This window comes from Ptychodera flava, chromosome 4, assembly GCF_041260155.1.
Source record: "Ptychodera flava strain L36383 chromosome 4, AS_Pfla_20210202, whole genome shotgun sequence".
NCBI lineage: Eukaryota > Metazoa > Hemichordata > Enteropneusta > Ptychoderidae > Ptychodera > Ptychodera flava.
The window spans coordinates 46804994-46824050 of NC_091931.1; the positions used below are offsets into that span (position 1 = coordinate 46804994).

The window sequence follows — 19057 nt, forward strand, 5'->3', positions numbered from 1 at the left end:
ACCGCAATCTAATATATCTCCCCCAAGATTGGATGATATTGATTTGGTAAGCAAATGCTATACATTACAGCTAAAGGGCTTTGAAGCTTGTTATTTTTCATTGACTGTGTTACAGGAAAGAAATCTTATGCACTTCAGTTTGTTTATCCTCCATAAATTACTAATACTGATGTAGCTTGGTAAATATCCACTGGCAATGTCAATACCGCTGATCAAAATTTCAGTAAAATTTAGAGTTGGTTGTCATACAAGACTGTACCTGAATCAGTATGCGCAGCATGAACAGTACCAATGACAGAAAATCTGGCTTCGTCTTCACGGACAGCAAAGCTGTAACTGGATCGGTCAAATACTGGTGGAACATCTTCAGATCCAATCACACTGACACTAACTTCAGCGTTGATGAGAGATGTTCTACCGCCCCCATCAGTTGCAGATACAGCCAACTCATGAATTGCTTTCTGTTGACGATTTAGTGGGCCAATCAGTCGAATCACTCCTGCAAAAACACCAGAGTTTTTCCAGCATTTCAATATTAAATGAGACAACTACTTTGACATTTCCATATGATGAATATTGTTCAAACAGGACTAAATGCTATTACTATTCTTAGATTTATACTTCCAGTGAGTTGACCATTCAAGAATCACGTACATGAGAACCATGATGATTGAGTGCCAACAAATCATGTAAGTCGATATCACAGAGAATTCTGCACAGTTCTATCAAATGTAAGCATTTTCATTTCAAGATTAGCACTTACCAGTCAATATGAATGGCGTTGACTTACCCGTCGATATGGATGACATTGACTTACCAGTTGCTATAAATGGCATTGACTTACCAGTCTCTATAAAAGGCATTTACCATTCCTATGAATGGCACTGACCTACCAGTCGCTATGATTGGCATTGACTTACCAGTCGATATGGATGACATTGACTTACAAGTCGATATGAATGGAATTGACTTACCAGTTCTGGAATGAATGCTGAATAATGCATTATTGTTGCCATTGACAATCTGATATGAAATGAGACCATAGGCTCCTGCATCTTTATCTGTAGCAGCTACTGTTACAACATCACTGTTTATTGGACTGTCTTCATCAACATCAACTGTTAGGGGAAAAAATAGCATTTTTAAGAATTCGCGTTGCAGTTTGAGTTATAATTGTAAATTATCATGATGTGTAGTACAAATGTATCTGATAAAAATTCAATCCAAACTTCCATTATAAAGTAACCATTTCTGAACAATTCACTGCTCAGTATGTGTTGATGACCTCGCCTCACACAAAATAGAAGAATTGAAAAAGTAAAACGCTAAGACACATTTATCAAGCCATGCATACAGGGTTAATTCAACAGCATTAGTTTTGGTCATACACATTGATGCTAACTGCATCAATGACATGTCCTCACTATGCCATTGAACTGTCACAAGCCATGAATTGAATTCAACGATGTCCATATCAGTTCTATTGTATCTGGCATGTCCAACACTGTAAGGGCAGATGTTGCCTCAGACCACTGCAAATAGCCCGCAATGTCAAACTCCAAAGAGGAGAGTATCCATTTACAATCACCGTAGGATCGTCAAAAGTTCCTCTACTTCCAGATTAAAACGACAACAATGAAAAGACAGAAAACTGTCCATGAACACTACTCATGTTTTGCCACAACATCATGACTAAGGTATCAAAGCAAATTAAAAGTCTACAATATGTTTACCTCCGCATACAACATCAGATTAGTTCAGTCAAGTGGTTAACTTTACTTCAAGTGACATATCCTGATAAACCATTGTAATTTCAAGAACAAATTTCACCACAAGGCTAACTGTAGGCACATAGTTCTGTATGGGATACTTTTGATAAAACCACTCTCTCTTTCAAAGGAATTACACACCTGCATTTGTTGTCAACAATAAACTATCATCTAAAGGTCAAGCAGTACAGCATTTGGTGCAAATTTTTCTGTTCAATTTTCTCATTAAATTCTTTAATTTCTTTTCTCAACTCAATCTGTACATATATAAACAGACTTCACATATAGAATTAGAGAGATTTACAGTGTGAAGGTAGATGTACATTCCACCAACTATATTTCTTTCAATACATCAATATTTAATAAGGTGAAACATCATAAATAATTTCTCAGTAAAATGGTGGATATCATCAGCATATTTCTGCAATCAATATGACAGTCTCCATGTTTTCAACACTTGTTTCATTCACTTGGTTCAGAAATAGATGATAGCTTGCTTTCTTCAGGTTCAGAAATAGATGATAGCTTGCTTTCTTCACTTTGTTAATGTTTCCCTTTCAGTATTTCATTCTGTGCATGAAAGCTGTACATTTATTGTATTATTTGGTAAATGTGGGATTTTGAGTTAATTCTGTAAGTATAGATTTCTACTACTCTCCAAAAGACTTGCAAATGCACTTTTGTTCTGAACTCCTTTATTCATATCTAGAAGTCCAACTTTATCACATAAAACAATGAGATTGATTCAAACTACGGTTCTAAACAGGTCCAGATATTAAACATGCCAATATCCCAGTAAAGTGTGATGGTGATGAAATGTACTGGAGTAAAGCAATGGAGATGTCCTTAAAACATAAACAATGTAGTTAAAGAAAAGCAACAATTAGTGAATTTTGAGACTGATTCAAATTTGTGTGAAATTTCAGAATTAAATCAGAATTATAAACTTACCAGCATATGTTTGTGGATAGAATACAGGTCTGTTGTCATTGACATCTAATACAGTGATTTTCACCATTGTAATTGAGTTGAGTCCCCCACCATCCACTGCCTGCACTGGAAATTGATAGGAACTACCTCTCTCATCCCTATCCAGTCCCATTGTTGTGCAGATCCATCCAGAATCACCCCGGATCACGAACTCTGGAGGAGGAGAGCTACCAAACCCTTGCCCAATGGAATATGTGACACGTCCAAATTCATCCGCATCGAGATCACTTGCAGAAACCTGGCAACAGAAAATACAGAAGGCACTTTCAAAGATCAACTATTTAACATTGAAAATTAAGTTAGATAGATCATGAAAACCTGTACGCACAAGACTGTGGACTGGAAAGGCAAAACTCAGCGCAAAACCAAGCGCAGGTTAAATGCTGCAAAAAATATGATACATGGACAAACGTCATATATAAACATTTATGAAAATTTTGAAAACACTTATGCTCATGGGAATGATTATGTATATATTGAAATCAAAATTACTGTCATATTCTGAAAAATGCCGCTCATATCTATTTGTACATTTTTGTACTGTGTTCTTCCAGCAATATTTAGTCAGATGAAGACTTTCTGCAGCAATGTATTTCTTATGTTGTGTTTTAAATAATAAAGATGCAATTGAAGTTGCAACTAGTCAAATACAATACCATATAAACCTAGCAGTGTGCATGTCTGCCTTCCATTGAATTAATAGTATGTCTTATTATTGTGACAGGTGTTGATATTTTAAACACATACATTCATACAAGTAATGTATGAAATACTTTTAAAACTCTGCAATGAAGAAATGCGTTATCATGAATTCCAAAAATAATGCTTCATCACACAGCACTTCGGAAATAACTCTTCAATGAGTTTACAATTTACTGCAGGTTAAACTTCAAAACATATGTGACATATTGTGTGAAAACAACGGCCATCATTGTTCTTTCCTACATTCCAATTTTTACTGATAGATAAGAGTTTGCAGTATGCAACATAGCCATACAGTTGGCACATAATTATGCTGCTGTTGTATTTCACTTGTCAACTCATATGTCAGAATGGCTATTAGGCCCGAGTTCAACACCTTGCTGTCGGTCACTGATCTGATAGTAAATTCTCCTTTCCTGACCTGACCTGGTGAAAATTCAGAAGGTTTGCTATGAGCAAATTTGCATACCAGAGGGTAAATAAATACCTATTGTTTACCAGGTTGACTGCCAATCAGTATTGTCAATTAGTTCATAGCTTTCTGTTCAATAAATAGCATAAGAAAACCTTGCTGGTGTTAGTAACTACCCCTTTTACTAGCCTTGCCATTCATATGTAAAATCTGAATTTGCTTGCAAACTCACTCGTGTTATTTACTCTGAGCCTTAGCAAGCATTCTCTGGTTACCCACGTCTCAATAGTCAGGCATACATTCCTGTAACTTGACCATTCTTCAAAATCTTAAATGTGGTACCCGACAATTTTTGAGAATTCAAGCTAATGGCGAAGATTAGCCGGCTTAAAAGCACAACAAGTGACAAAGCTTGTTGTCCTTCTGCAGAAAATCTTGGAGAGACAATCAGATCGGTGCTGATGTTTCAGTGAATGTGTCACAAACAAAAACAGTTTTGTTGGATTTGCAAAGTTGTCAGACTACACAACAAAATGTGACACTGTTCTTCTTCAAACATTCCTCATCCAAGTGTCCTTGGTTGGTTTGTACATAAAATGTCCAGTGTGTTTGGGGTCACTGAAGAACTACAACCAAACATAACATACTGAAGTAATAACTTTAGTAACAGTTGGACAACAGACGTGTCGAAATTTACCAATCTCCAACATTTATTACATGAAATAAGTGAATGAGTAAATAAATAATTGTAAATAATTGTAAAGATCGGTTCCAACAACACTTGCCAGAAGTCTGGCTTTTTTACTTTCAGAAGATAAACCTTTGATAGTTGTCTCATGGATGTAATTATTTTAGGCATTCACACATGGTTGCTGAGTCTTACTGCTAAACAAATGATTTCAATATTACCACCTTTGGAAAACTTTAAGCCACATCATTCAACAAGAATCTGGCAAACATGTTTCCTGAACCCACTCATTTTGTTGATTATCACGATGGCAAACTTCATTTTCCAAAGTAAAAACCTAAGTGCATAACTAAACATTTACTGATCATTGAAGTCTTTTGTCGCCTAAACTGTTGTCATGGAAACACTCACTGCTGGGGAATGTACGGTAAAAACAAGATGTGTTTAATACTTCCTGTAACACAAAAAAATGTTGGCAAGTTTTTCCCCTTTAAAACAGCAAAATAAACAACCCAGCCATGTAATGTCACAACACAAATACTTATTCTCTTGAAGAATACTGTTAAAGCTCCAGGTTGTAAACGCAAGTGTAAAACTTAATTCCATAGCATGGATGTTATTTGGTTCAATTGCCATTGTTGATTCTATGATAGTGTTGTGTCATGAAGAAGCATTGAACAGAACTATTAGTGTCATACTAAATGAATTCTCTCGGCTATCTGTATGGCACAACAGTGATATAACGACAAATATCAGTTGTGTCCTTTTCCAAGGATGCAGAAACATTTCATTGTCCGTGCTTGGCAGACCGATGCTTGTCTACAATCCCTTTGTATTTTTGGTATGTTGCACTGAAACTTTGGGGTAAGATACCAAAACTATCCTGACAAGGCAAACGGCCAGTTTCATCCAAACCATCTGAAATTGTCATCCCTCTACTGGGTGTTTCTCAATTCCATTCTACTAGCAATATACATGGATTCAAACTCATTGGTTCACTAAAACACTGGTCAAGCTATCTCCTGTGTTGGTATTCCCAAACTATTAAAACATTGAAAAGATCCTAGAATACTCAAAAACACGCTGAGTGAAATCTTAAATGTGAAATTTTATTCTACTTGTCTGTTTTTGCATGTCTCTTCAGTAAAGTTATTGTTATAATATAGTTATGACAATATTGTAACATTACAATGACAAGACAAACCTGTGAGACTGAGATAAATTTAGACTTGATTTTAACACTATGTAAATATCACAGTGACATTTATTCTACATCACCAACCCCAGAATTCTTTGACTGTATCTTAGGTAATCTAGCTGAAGTTGTTGACCAACATCTGTGATGCTTCAACAGAACTGTCCTGGAGAAGAGACAACCAAGTCAGCTTTGAGAACTGTGGTATTTGTACAGGCACAACAACAGACACTGAGATTACAATAGCGGCCATTTTCTAGTCCCATTTAAAGGAATGCAAGGAGAAATAATACAGACAGACTGTGTGAACGTAACACACGCACTGACCAACACGTATGCATTGTGTCTGGAAAGAATTCTACACTCTTTTAAGATCTTCCGTGTACATGGGAACATTGCCAACTTCAAAGGTTGTCATGAAAGAGCAAGCAACTTGCAAACTGCAAACACATCCTGTAGAATTTTCTGGGAGAATTTTGCCAGAGAGGGACAGCAAAGTGTTTAAATCACTTCCTCTACCAAGAAAATCCAAGGCAGTTGATTTAATAGTGCAGTATATAATGACTAATATGATCTCAATGACTGTCAACAATCTGTCACATGGAGTTATTACAAGCATCAATGCTAGGAATCTCAACAGTGTATTCCAGAAGTGGAAAACCAAGTGCCAAGTTTTCATCCGGTCCCACTGAGGAGATGATTACATAATGTCACTAAGAATGGCCTCAAAGCAGTACTATTCTTTGGTATTCATTATCTGAAGACATTAGAGCTGTTTTCATTCAGACTCGTCTACTGGAAAACAAATCTTTACAAACTTTTTATATCACAACTGCTCTAAAAAGAAAGAACAAAATCTAGAAAACACTTATCGGTGGTCAACAATGTGATGCTGCCATTTCAAAAACAAGTGAAAGCAACTCGGTAAATACACTTGCTTTCACTCATTTACTTTGTTTGTCTTTAACTTCAGAGTTGTTGGTATAGAACAGCTTTTTTTCAAGCCAATTAAGCATAGTTGTTAATTAACAAATACACTTAATTACAGAGACATTAAGACCAAGGCTTTGTTGACTGTAATTCTACTGAATACAATATGTCCAATTTTTACAAAGGAAAGAAACATGGTTTCTGGTTAAATTTCATCTGTATGAAGCAAATGAGAAACGCTGTACAATATTGTTTTAATTCTGTGGTATAATATTTGAATCGGGTGATTGAAAACAACAGAATTATTATATTCAACCTACATGTAATCAGATGGCAGAGCAATGTTCCAAAATGTTGGTGCACAATGCTGGTTTCTTTGACACTGAGAATGCAAAGTAGTAAACTTCAATATCTCACTTTTTCTTTCCATACTGCATTGAAAACCTGTGAAATTTTTACCCTGATTCTAGTGTCCCAAATACAGTGCACATCTTGGCTATTTTCACCTCTGACACATATTTTAATATTCAAGTCATCAGTTCAAATCAGAACAAGTACAAAGAGTAACAAACCAATAAATCTATCTTCCATGACTGTACAGAGAGGTCTTTTACAGACATTCTGACGCACAACTTCAGGTTTTTTCTTATTGACAAAATATATAAACCATGTCAACATGTAATTACAATTACAACAGTCTAAGGGAACCCTAGGGTATGTCCGTACTCTTACTGGATGACTTGCAAAATATCAATACAAGAACTTGTCCTTAAATGTGAATGATCAACTTTACTCCAACAAAGCATTGTTACCAAATCTGTTCAGAAATGAGACATGACACTATTTGTCATTTCTTCACATCACAAATGCCAAGTACAATGCCTTTCCAACAAACTTTGCAGACAGTGAACAACCGTTGTATTTTGAATGACAATTGTTTTTCGGTCAGGAAGGAACAGTTTTACCGTAAACAGAATATTCACCGCCAAGTTGCTGATGTCATAAATACTACAATCAGAAACTAATCATTCATATTTTGCAAATAAATTTACATCCACTGAGCTCTTCTTTGTTGTTCAGTAAAATCATAATACCAGTGATTCAGAAATTATGCAGTTCATGATTATGACAACTGAGTCTAAAAATACCATACCATACAGAATTTTTAGATTTTCTACAAAACAGCCACCAACTTGTTATAACAACTAATTAAATGTGTCTGACTTTGAAGTTCACATGCTGAAAACTTTCCCTCAATCAGAGCATTGTGTATGGAATACAAGTGTGTAGTTGAAACTGCCAGAGATCATCCTAGGAATCACAATGCAAATATTGACACATATCTATATATACACTACATAAAGTGCATAGCAGATATCATCATGTTTGAAATTTTAATTCATGTTTTGATCATCTGGTAAATTAGAAAGTATCAAAGCCAGAGCGGTAAGATGGGACAGAATGATGTCATCTACTATGATGCAATGAGCACCTCTTCAAACACACTTAGACTCTATTTCATTTTTTGTTTATTTCAAATCTTATCTATGTTTGAAGTTGCAAACAACTGATCAATTTCAATGATCAAATTGCTGCAAAGTTCAGGGTGGAAAGGCACAGGCGGTGTTCCAGTGTGTGTGACAGAAGAGTGAAATAAGACAGACACACAGACAGTGACAGAGGGGGTGCACAGAGAAGAGACAGAGAGACAGATAGTAAGACAAAGAAAGAAAGAAATGCATATACATACACAAAAACAGACAGAAAATTAATGGATTGCATACTGTTCTAAACATCAACACCCTCAAGTAAGATTAAATCTAAGAGATCCATTAAGAAACTTCACTGAATTTCAATAGCTTCTTTTCTATTCAGAGGTTTTGAATTCTTGTTCAGTAATCTCTCAACAATGTCATCCACCCAGTATCACCTGTAGTTGGTCAGTTTTTATGAATCATTTTCATTTAATTCTGTGCCATCACACAAGACACATCTTACTCAATCATTACCACATCCTTGAACACCTTACTTCTACGTGACAAGACAAAAGTTTGTTTCCATCAGTGGAACATCTTCTGTTAGACTTACAGACTTAAATCAGAGATCCTTAACTATTCTGTCATTCTTGAAGATTACCCTTAATACCTCCTGTCTTCAACAACTTTTTGCTTCCTTCTTTCAAGGAAAAATAATCCCTTTTTTATCATGGAAAGAAGGTGATTTAGTTGAAACGCTGGCAAAAAATAGACTTGAAAGGGCCAGTATCTTGTTTGCCCAACACAGCTCAAAAGATGCTTACAAATTACAGAGTCTTGTTTTAGGCAGTTGCAATGGTATTCATTGTCATCTGTTTCTAAAAACTTCAATAGACTGCATGGTTTGTATTCATCAACAATGACAAATCCTATTCTTTAGACCAATTAATTAGAATAGAAAATTCCCCTAATCCCCTGGCCCCCCTCATTCCAAATCGCTCTCATCTTCATTGAGTTAAATATTCCCAGGGGAGCTAGGGTGGATCCACCACACTGCATCTTGTCACCGATTGTACTCATTGAAAATCCTACTCTGTAATCAAAGTTGGGTGCTTTGAAATGCATTGAGACAAGTGCAGATATGCCATTGTTGTGTTATTGAAATGTGTGGTGTCAAAAACAGGTTTATGGGAAAGCCATTGGACTTTGTACTTGGAAGCTCTATAGTCATTTAAGTATCTTAACATGTAAATGCAGGTACTTCAACATAGTACACAAACTGTGTTTCTCACTTTACATCAGCAATGCTGAACGTTATGGTTCAAAGTCATTTCATGCAATTTTAAACAACTGCTGGTCAGTGTCTCTACCTGTGGGACTTTTACACTGTCAGTCTCATTGAATATAGGGTTTATTCCAGCTGTCTTTCCCGTTCAGTTTGGAATTTGTTGATCAGTCTGGAATTAAACCATCCAGTAGAAATAGCACAGCTCTGAATCAAAGAAACACATTCTGTGCTTTGATCTTAACTGTGTTAACTTATCATACTAAATCTTTCCATAATTTTAATTCCTATTTTTGAAGTCATCTTTTGAACACCACTTTAGCAGTAGTGACACTGTCTGATATCCATTTTTTTAGGGTCTATGGTTTAACACTGTATTGTTGTCTTTGAGGTAAACTGAAGCAATGCGATTGAACATTTTCAATATTTGTACTGACTTGAAATGGTAGACAGATCATTCACATTAAAACTCACTAGGTGGCAAGATTGTCTCTTTTACTATGACATGGTGCAAATATATGGCAGTTTCAAATTATTGTGACATCAAAAAGTGTTAGAATAGTGATATCTAAGGTTTATTGATTCTATTCAAATTTAGTGTTATATGTATGAAATAAATATCTGATGCAACACACGACTAATTGTTATCATAAAATAATCTGTCATGTATTTTGTGTTTTAATCACAGTTATTACCAGCAACTTTGAGTACTTTACTTGACAGTTCATGTATTCATATATCTAGAAGACGATAATTGAATAATAGTCATTTTGTGATGAAGGTAGCGTTGTTTCTGATTTGCCTTATTTTTGTGAGAGACAATTTTCAACAATGTATGTTTCAAAGAACATGAACTTGCCCTTGACTTTGGGAATTAATTAGTACTTGCATATGTCACAAAGTCACAAAATACAGCTTCTACAAGATAAAAATCCTACAAAGTGTTAATAACTAAACTGTTATCATTGCTTTGCAAGTTTGGAAAAAAAAAACTTGTAAACTTTCTGGCATACACCGTAAAGTATAGTCAATACATCTACTGTATTTATACGGTAAATGGATATAAAATATCCTTCCATATTTGGAAGTCTCTATTTTAGCAAGCCTCAAGACTTTGATCAGGAGATGTGTTTGAGTGTGAATGGGTTAATATTGGACAATTTTTTTCCAAAATGGCGGCCAATGATGTTCTTGTCTTTGAATGTGGATTTTTATAATTGCTTCAAGATGGTGTTATTTCTTATGAAGGTTACCCCACCCAGCATCAGACTCTGTACAGACTGACTGGCGACATTTCTGAAATCCATACTCTGCCCCTACCCAACCATTCCACAACCCTAAGTAAGATGACACCATGCCGTACCACTGCCAATACAGAATAGCATCCTGAATTATTAGCCACTAAAGTATTGTTTATGATACTCTGTGTGATGTTTAACTCCAGTGTTGAACCAGTCTGCCATGCTCCAACCACTGTCTCCACCAACAGGAAAACGCAAACCATCAACACACAATATTCAAGTCCAACGGTGACTGGACTTCCATCTATTGCCTCCTGTTTTTGGTCAGTTTGGTTTTTCAACAAGTTGTAATAAATACCATTTATGTCTCCATCCGCTCTGCTAGCAACTCAAACTGTCTCCAAACACCCACTGATAACAAAATGATTTCCTTCAAAACTGTCTTGATGCAAGAATTGTATCAATGGTTGATGATGGTAAACTGTCACAAGACACCAGAACATACAGATAAGTTCAATCAAAATTGCAACAATGGCTTTGTACATGTGAAGACCTTTGTAAGTTTTTCGATGTAAATATTTAGTTTGTAAACCTTCACAGACAGACTGTAATTTCTCTTCCATTTGTCAGGTATTTATTCAGCAACGTCTCAGATGGTCTTTCAAATGGCCTTTCAAACATGAAATATTAACTTGGAAAACCTTAAACAGACTGGGTCATACACAACACATTCTCTCTGAGGACTCCGAACAAACAAGAGCAGAAACTGCTTTTACAAGTGTGCTGATCACTGACTTGGTTTCTTACACTTGACAAACTGGCAGAAAAATACTTGAAGTCTATGTAATTTATCATCTTGTCATGAAATCTACAATAAAAACACAAATTGTTAGTGCTGGCACAGTCAGTACCTGTCACCGACAGATAGTCACTGCAATTTATTCTGACCACAGAGTACCCTTAACTCAACGAAATCTCCTATCTCTGTCTGGGCAAAAAATATCTGAAGTTCAGAAAGTCTGTTCAAAGGAAAAGCACACAAAAATGACTACAGTTGCAAAATCTCCTGAAGAAAGAGATAAGACAATATTCATGGTAGCAGTGCATTAATAGCGTTTGTGGAAGATGACCATTGGTGATAATCATAATATCATATTTGGAGAATTTACCAACAGGCACATTTATTTTTGATAACAATCACATGATGAAACCAGCCATGACTTGCTTTGGTTAATGCAGTTAGCAAGTAATGAGAAAATCATGCCTTTACAAAACAGAAAATATCACATTCCAAACTTGTTGAGCATGTAAGGAGTATATTATCATGTTTACACATACTCCATCTTCGTTGTGCTTTAAATCACTCTGATAATATCACATGCAAAAAAACATCGACAAGCTCATGCCATCATTTGCTGCTGTATAAGTCACTGATAACACAAAAGCTGTTATCTTTAACGCCTTGATATCAGCAATGCAATCACTATCTTACTGGTTTCACCTCACTGCCACTGGTGTGAGGTGATGTCGATTTTCAAAAACCTGCAGACGACCTGAAAAGTACATGGTAATTAGCATTCTTGTTGGACCCAGACACAGGCTAACACAAAGATACACTCCCAAACACAAAAGTGAGGAATCGCCAAAGTTCCATGGCAATCAAAATGTCATAACACTCAAACTGTCATTAAAGCATTTTCAAGTCCAGTCAATGTTATTCTATTTATTGACCAGTTTTTGATACAGCCACTTAACCAATTTAGACTATATCTACAGCACAGTCACTACACAGTCCATCTGACATGTTTCAAAGACATTGGATATACCCCACTCAATGCTCTCCTAACCAGCTGCACTTTGCAGACACCATTACCTAAATTTTACATAAGCCAACACTCATACATTACCACTACAGACCAAGCACATCTCCAACTCCAAGATAAATATTTACAAGATGACAAACAAACAGGTTATAAATGACGGCAGACATGTTTTATGTCAAGCATATCTTTTTCACTATCAATGACTTATTCCCATCATGCTATGCTCAAAACCTGTTCTAAATTTAGAGTTTTGATTTTAATCAAAGATTTTTTTGAACAGCAGACCTGCTGATGTGCAATCTACCACATATCTTATAAACCTTAAATGATTGGCAAAGGTTGAAGTTCAAGATCAAGTTCCCGGCGTGCACAGAAACATAAGACAGGACCTCTCAAGTTCAATTATGGAACTATTGGAGTGTTCTGTATTGTGTTGCACATTGAGCAGAAATATCAAAGAATGTAGAATTCAGCCAAACATTTTGGCCACCTAGCGACACTGAGTGACCCAGAGTTATCACAGCTGGTGTAAGAATGGCCCAATACATCTTACACAAAGATGTGACCATACATTACAGCCTATGATTTATGTGTTTAAAGATGCTATCGTGGAACCGACTGTCTGTCTCCATCAACTCATCATACAATCTATCCTATTCAGAAGTGTACCAACGGACATACAACACTGACAATGGTCATAAATCAATGTAATGTATTCACTAGTACACTCTTTATGGACACACACTATTGGTTCAATTCAAACCACTGTTCAAGACCTTTGCCTTCAAAAACTCTTGTATTAATGAACTGATCATGTTACCTAGCAACCTCCATTAAAGAATAGCATTCATTCCTGAGACTGCTGGGTTTTGGATTGTTGTACCTGTTTTCAAATCACCTGTACACTTAATCCACACTGCAGCAGATCTCACAATCATATGGATAATGACAAATCTAAACTCTTCAACAAAACTCCCTAAAAGCATATTCAACTAACTCAAGAATGCCATGTGTGAAATGGAATAATAATATTCATGTTTATCTTCACAAGAAGTAATGGCCCTAGGGTCATATGTCATAGGGTCCAGTGTTTGTGCCTACTGGTTCATTTACAGGGGGCCCCATGAACCGATATGGCTCGGTAAATGTTAGTCACATGGAAGATTTCTAATGCATAGCTCTGAGATAATTTTGTTATCACCATTGTTGCATGTTAATAATTTAAGATCTCTATTCTCTTTCAAGTAACTTGACCAGGACTGAAAAAATCATAAAAAACAGAACTGTTTTGTTTTATACAATGAACAAAACTTATTTATTTTCTTTAATAGACAGATTCCGGGAGGCTGTCCACAATTCAAACAGTGCATAGAGCACAATATTTTGGGGCAAAAAACCAATAAACATTTCTATGTAAACCAACAACCTAGGTTATATTTAATGTTTTTAAAACAATTTATAAAAGGTAGAGCACACAGTGGATTTAATGAGAGAAAGTTGTTACACATCCTATAAGTTGTTGGAGTAAAGAATGTGCAAACACATACCAGAAATACCCTGTTGTAAAGAACACCAGGAGATATCAAAATAAAGAGTTTCAGAAAAACGAAAGATATGCATGACTCTTTGACTATTTGAACATCATTCTGTATTCCTAAAATCAAGCTGGTTAATTTTGACAGAAACTGAGAGGGCTCTGTTGAAGAAAACAAATGATAGATTCATGGAGAAGCAATCACTGCAAGTTAACCTTCAAACATTCCACTATGTCTCTGCAAACTTGCTTGTATTGTCTCAGATTTCTGTTCTCAGTTTATTGTTTCACACTCCCCTTGGTGAAGACAGTAGTATCTGTCTCAGTCAGCTCTGGTATGTTTGTTGTATCCAGCTGATTGGAGTAATGACCTACACAAACAACTACCCATGATACACTGTTACCCAGTCTACTGTCCAACAATAAATCCATCAATATTTAGAGGAATTTATAGTAGTATTTGGAATCAAATTGGTAGCATTTGGCAAAATACAATAATTTCACCTGCTCATGCAAGCACACTGCCTAGCTGTAGTCTGGCATTATGCTTTGATTATGACATCAGCAAGTTTAGAATCTCACAGAATGCTCACATGGCCTTTCTTGTATCTGGCCCTCTATTCAACTTGAAAGTTCAAACTGTGTCGTTTTGATGTTGAAACAAGGGCTGGATGCACAGTATCTAAGGCACTGCAACTGAGAACCAAAGATAGAGACTGAAAAGACATGGTTTTCTAGACATTCAATGCGGATGCTACAAGCGATCTAATTTTAGTTCCAGGCAAGGCATTTCTTACATTTCAACTGACTTGTTAAATGCCAATGTCGGCATCTGTAAGAAAATATCCATGATCAGAAAGGAAGATCCATGACTTTGAAAAACCAAAACAGGAAGCTTCATTGGCTTGGAAAAGAAATTCTTTGTTCTGAATATAATAATCATAAGATAGTTGACAGATCCATAGAAATGTTTTTATCTCTAGAACACATTTTTAAGATAACACATGATTATTTAGGAATTTCATACATTTCAATGCAAAGCACAATGAGTGACTTTGAACAATAAACCTGTATTAGTCTTTAGTCAAGGTATTTCAGTTGATGCTCTACAATTTAGTCTTGAACCTCTTTGTGGATTTGGTATCGTATGACAATGATACCAACACCACAGAAAGTTTCTAGACAACTATAATTTGGGCTCTGCTGTTTTGGAGCACAGCCCTGAATTAAACGGACAGATTCTCGACTGAGAATGACATTACTTCCAAAGTAATAAATATCAAAACGAAACTCTTGTTGTTGTTTTTTTCAAAGTCTAGTTGTCCTTTGAAAATACAACTCAAGTTGTCAGTTTTCAGATGCCATATTTCTCGGTCTGCCCTCTGAAACTTACAATTTGTGATTCCATGAGTCAATTTAAATTCCCCCACAGCCAGTCATTGGTAGCCCACTGTGGCCTTTTCCTATAGCAAAGCTCAGGGAGTTAGCGCAGCTTGTGTTTTCTATGCCAGCTCTCTGAACTGGGCTACACAAGCTGGAAATCAGGGCAGGAGAGAGGCTACAGTGCATAGCTAGTGATGGGTTTGGAGAGAGTCTAGGATCAGTTTAGGAATTTTGTGATCAATTTAGGAATTTCTCAGTCATATACTGATAGTACACATGATGTGAAAAAAATTCTTCTTCACAAGTGGACATGTTGTGTGTAAGTTATGGACCAAATTGGCTATGAAGAGACAACCGTACTGGCTTAGAAGAAACAGCTATATTGGCTCAGAAGAGACAGTCACATTGGCTAAGAAGAGACAACCGTACTGGCTTAGAAGAAACAGCCATATTGACTATGAAGAGACAACCGTACTGGCTTAGAAGAAACAGCCATATTGGCTTAGAAGGGACAGCCATATTGGCTTAGGAGAAACAGCCAAATTGGTATGGAGAGACAACCGTACCGGCTTAAAAGAGACACTGTTGACAGATGAACCTGACATTTAATTCCTACGTTTGAAACAGACTCCCATTTCTGTCTAACTGCTGGCCTTTTCTTCGTCTGAATTATACCCTTTCTCTGATGGACACAACTTTGATCTTTAAAATTCCTCCCTTGCCCCGAGTGCAACTTGTCAAAGGAAAGAACTCAATCACATTTTTGTTAGTGGAAACAGAACGTCTTATGTTTCAGAAATGTAGTTGCTTTGCACTATCACAAAGAAACTTTCATGCCCTACGGGTCAGCTTGTTCATACTTCACACTCTGAACACAGACAGTGAGCCCTGTGTGGTTTTTGAACTCAACTTTGCTTAGTTTTATTTTATACATTACCTCACTACCTTATCAACAATATTTGATGTATTAATACTTCACAACTTACTTGGACAACAGTGGAAGGACGATATCTTGAAACAATCTGAAAGGATCACATGTCTGGTCCATGAATACATGAACAATGCGCTGTACAGGAAATCTAGTTTGTGTTGTTCTGGATGTGTCTTAAGTAATTCTGGTGGCTAAAATATCACCATTGGGTGAAAAGAGTGCAATATCTTGTACAAAATTCTGAAAAGAACAAATATTGGTGGCTTCTTGATAGTATCAACATTTCTCACCTTTTTGAAATTTGGACTGTTACACACTCATTGCACCTATTCAGCAAAGAGTCATGGCATGTATTGTTTAACTTCTCATGTGTTCAGGGTTACATTCAAATCACCATAAAGTTACCTTATTTTAACTGTTTATACCTACAACAATTAATTTGTCTGGAACCTCTGTGCAGTTTTGGCATGGTTCCCTAAAACTTATCAAGTTTGAAAGGAATTGGCTCAGGCATGTCTGAAATAGCGCTGATCACAAATGATGTCATTTTTCTTTCATTAATGTGTAAAAATTTATATTAATCCACATTTCCGCAAGAACGATGAAAATAAATCCTGCTAGTGTTTACAATGAATTCTAAAAGTCTACACTAATTTATGGCTCAGACTACGAGCTGCAACAACAGTCACGCAAGTAAAGATAAAATTTGTCCAAATTTCAGGCAGTAGTGTCCAATGTTGCATGTGTGCAGCCATGATCAGTAACAAACCTGAAATCTTAATCAGTGCTATTATGGAGAGGTTCTGGACAACAGTCGATAAATTTGTACAAGTAAAAGTTTTAAACAGCTGAAAAACTTCTGCACACTGAATTACCGGTAAATATGAATTGTCCTCATCATTCGACATGAACTTGAATGCCTTTGGCTGTTAAGGATTGGCTGTGAATGATTTCAACAGAGGTCAAATTTTCCGGTCTGAGTACGAAGTAAACTGTCCATGATAGCATGCCTGATATATGCAATGTAGCATTTGAATGTGACCTTAGGAAAGTCATTTAGATCTGAAAATTTGGAATTTCTTATCAAACAAAAATACTCATTTTATCCAAACATCTAAAAATTTGACAAAACAATCACATGATTGAACAGTCAGAGTTCTAGAAGTCCATAACAACATTTTGGCTGCAGCAATTGTTTAATCATGTTAAAATCATAGTAACAAAGCAGTTTGACCTACCTGGTCATACAATGAAAAGCCCAACAGAGCCTGTCAAAAGATTCTCATTTTTGGTTAGTCTGCTATCTATTGGGTTTATTTTGGGTGAATAAATTGGCAAATGTTTATGAAAATATGGATACCATACTAACATTCAATTAAAGGTTAAATGTGACCTAAAACATTGAATACAGCCCTATATGACTCAAAGGGCAAGTACAGGTATGATGAAGTTCAAAGTGTTAACACAAATATTTGTACTGCTTGAATGCCCTGCTTGGCAATTGCTGTGCTGGCCAATTTCCTCCCATCAGAAGAATGCCATCGGAATTCAAAAGACAGGTCATGGTTGTGTTACTTCCAGTAAATCTCCCACTACATTTCTTTGTCTGCTGCTTTGAAAAATAAATATTGATTTAATTAATTGTAGACTGTCCCTGTACCATGCTGATGAAACTAAGGCCTTTACCTATGATACCAAAACTATTGTCCAGTATTTATACAGCCTATTTGGTTTCTAGAGTTTGAAATGCAAGTACAGTTCCTGACTATTACTAGAACTGTAAAACTGTAATAAACACACAAATCCTATATTGAATCTGCTGGTACCAAACCAGAACAAAATCAAGAGCATTGAGGTAACAATATTCTTCAGTTGTTCTGCTTCCAGTGGTAACTTGTCAAGCTACACAGTAGTACTACTGTTTTTCACTGCCTAGTCGATTACTTGTCCAGCTACACAGTAGTACTACTGTTTTTCACTGCCTAGTCCATTACTGAGCACAAGTCTCTATCACACATGCCCTACGTCAACTGGGACTGGTTCAAGGTAACTATACTAGTCCAGAACCTAAGATCAATGCCTTTTACTGATTCCTTTGTACCTATGTATGCTTCCTACCTCACTGTTGTAGTTGCCTGCCCCCATACCCCCACCTGAGCAGCACCATAGTAGTTTTCTGCCTGTGCATTTCCTTGCAGTCCATCTTCCTGTCTTTCTGTCAGTGATTCTTTCCACCATGTCTTGATCTACAGATCTGTCTGTCTGTTTTGCATGAATGTCTCCACACTAGCCATGTACATGGTACTGTCACAGCTGACACGTTGATCAGATAGATTAACCCACACTTCATACGGATCTCTTTCAAACTTTCCTAAAACCTGCGATATGTTTCAAATCAATAAAAGTTTCACCCAATGCTGTAGCTATACAACAGACATTGCTGTTCCATTTCAAACATTCCTGGGTACAAGATTTCTTTCTCAGGCATTTTTACATTTGGTTTACCTAGAACACCTGTATGTTAATTTATTTTTGCTATGTCAAATTGATATAGACAACATAATTGATAAACTACAGCTATTAGTTTAATTATACGACTGGAACACTCAGCAAATCAATGGTATACTGGGTACTTGATATTGACCTACTTGGAAAGTATTGTTTCAATAATGCTTTTTAGTTAGAATTTGTCATTAACT

The 19057-nt window shown here is 36.2% G+C and overlaps 1 protein-coding gene across 2 annotated transcripts in view; it reads right to left on the reverse strand.

The window, feature by feature from the left end:
• Positions 1 to 19057, reverse strand: part of LOC139131971 (protein dachsous-like) — a 62372-nt gene that overhangs the window by 20033 nt on the left and 23282 nt on the right. For both annotated transcript variants that reach the window (XM_070698310.1, XM_070698309.1), the window contains exons 2-4: positions 2721 to 2997; positions 975 to 1118; positions 260 to 499 (exon numbers count right to left, since the gene is read on the reverse strand). In XM_070698310.1, coding sequence (XP_070554411.1) covers positions 260 to 499; positions 975 to 1118; positions 2721 to 2997 — 661 coding nt within the window. The remainder of the gene's footprint in view (positions 1 to 259; positions 500 to 974; positions 1119 to 2720; positions 2998 to 19057) is intronic.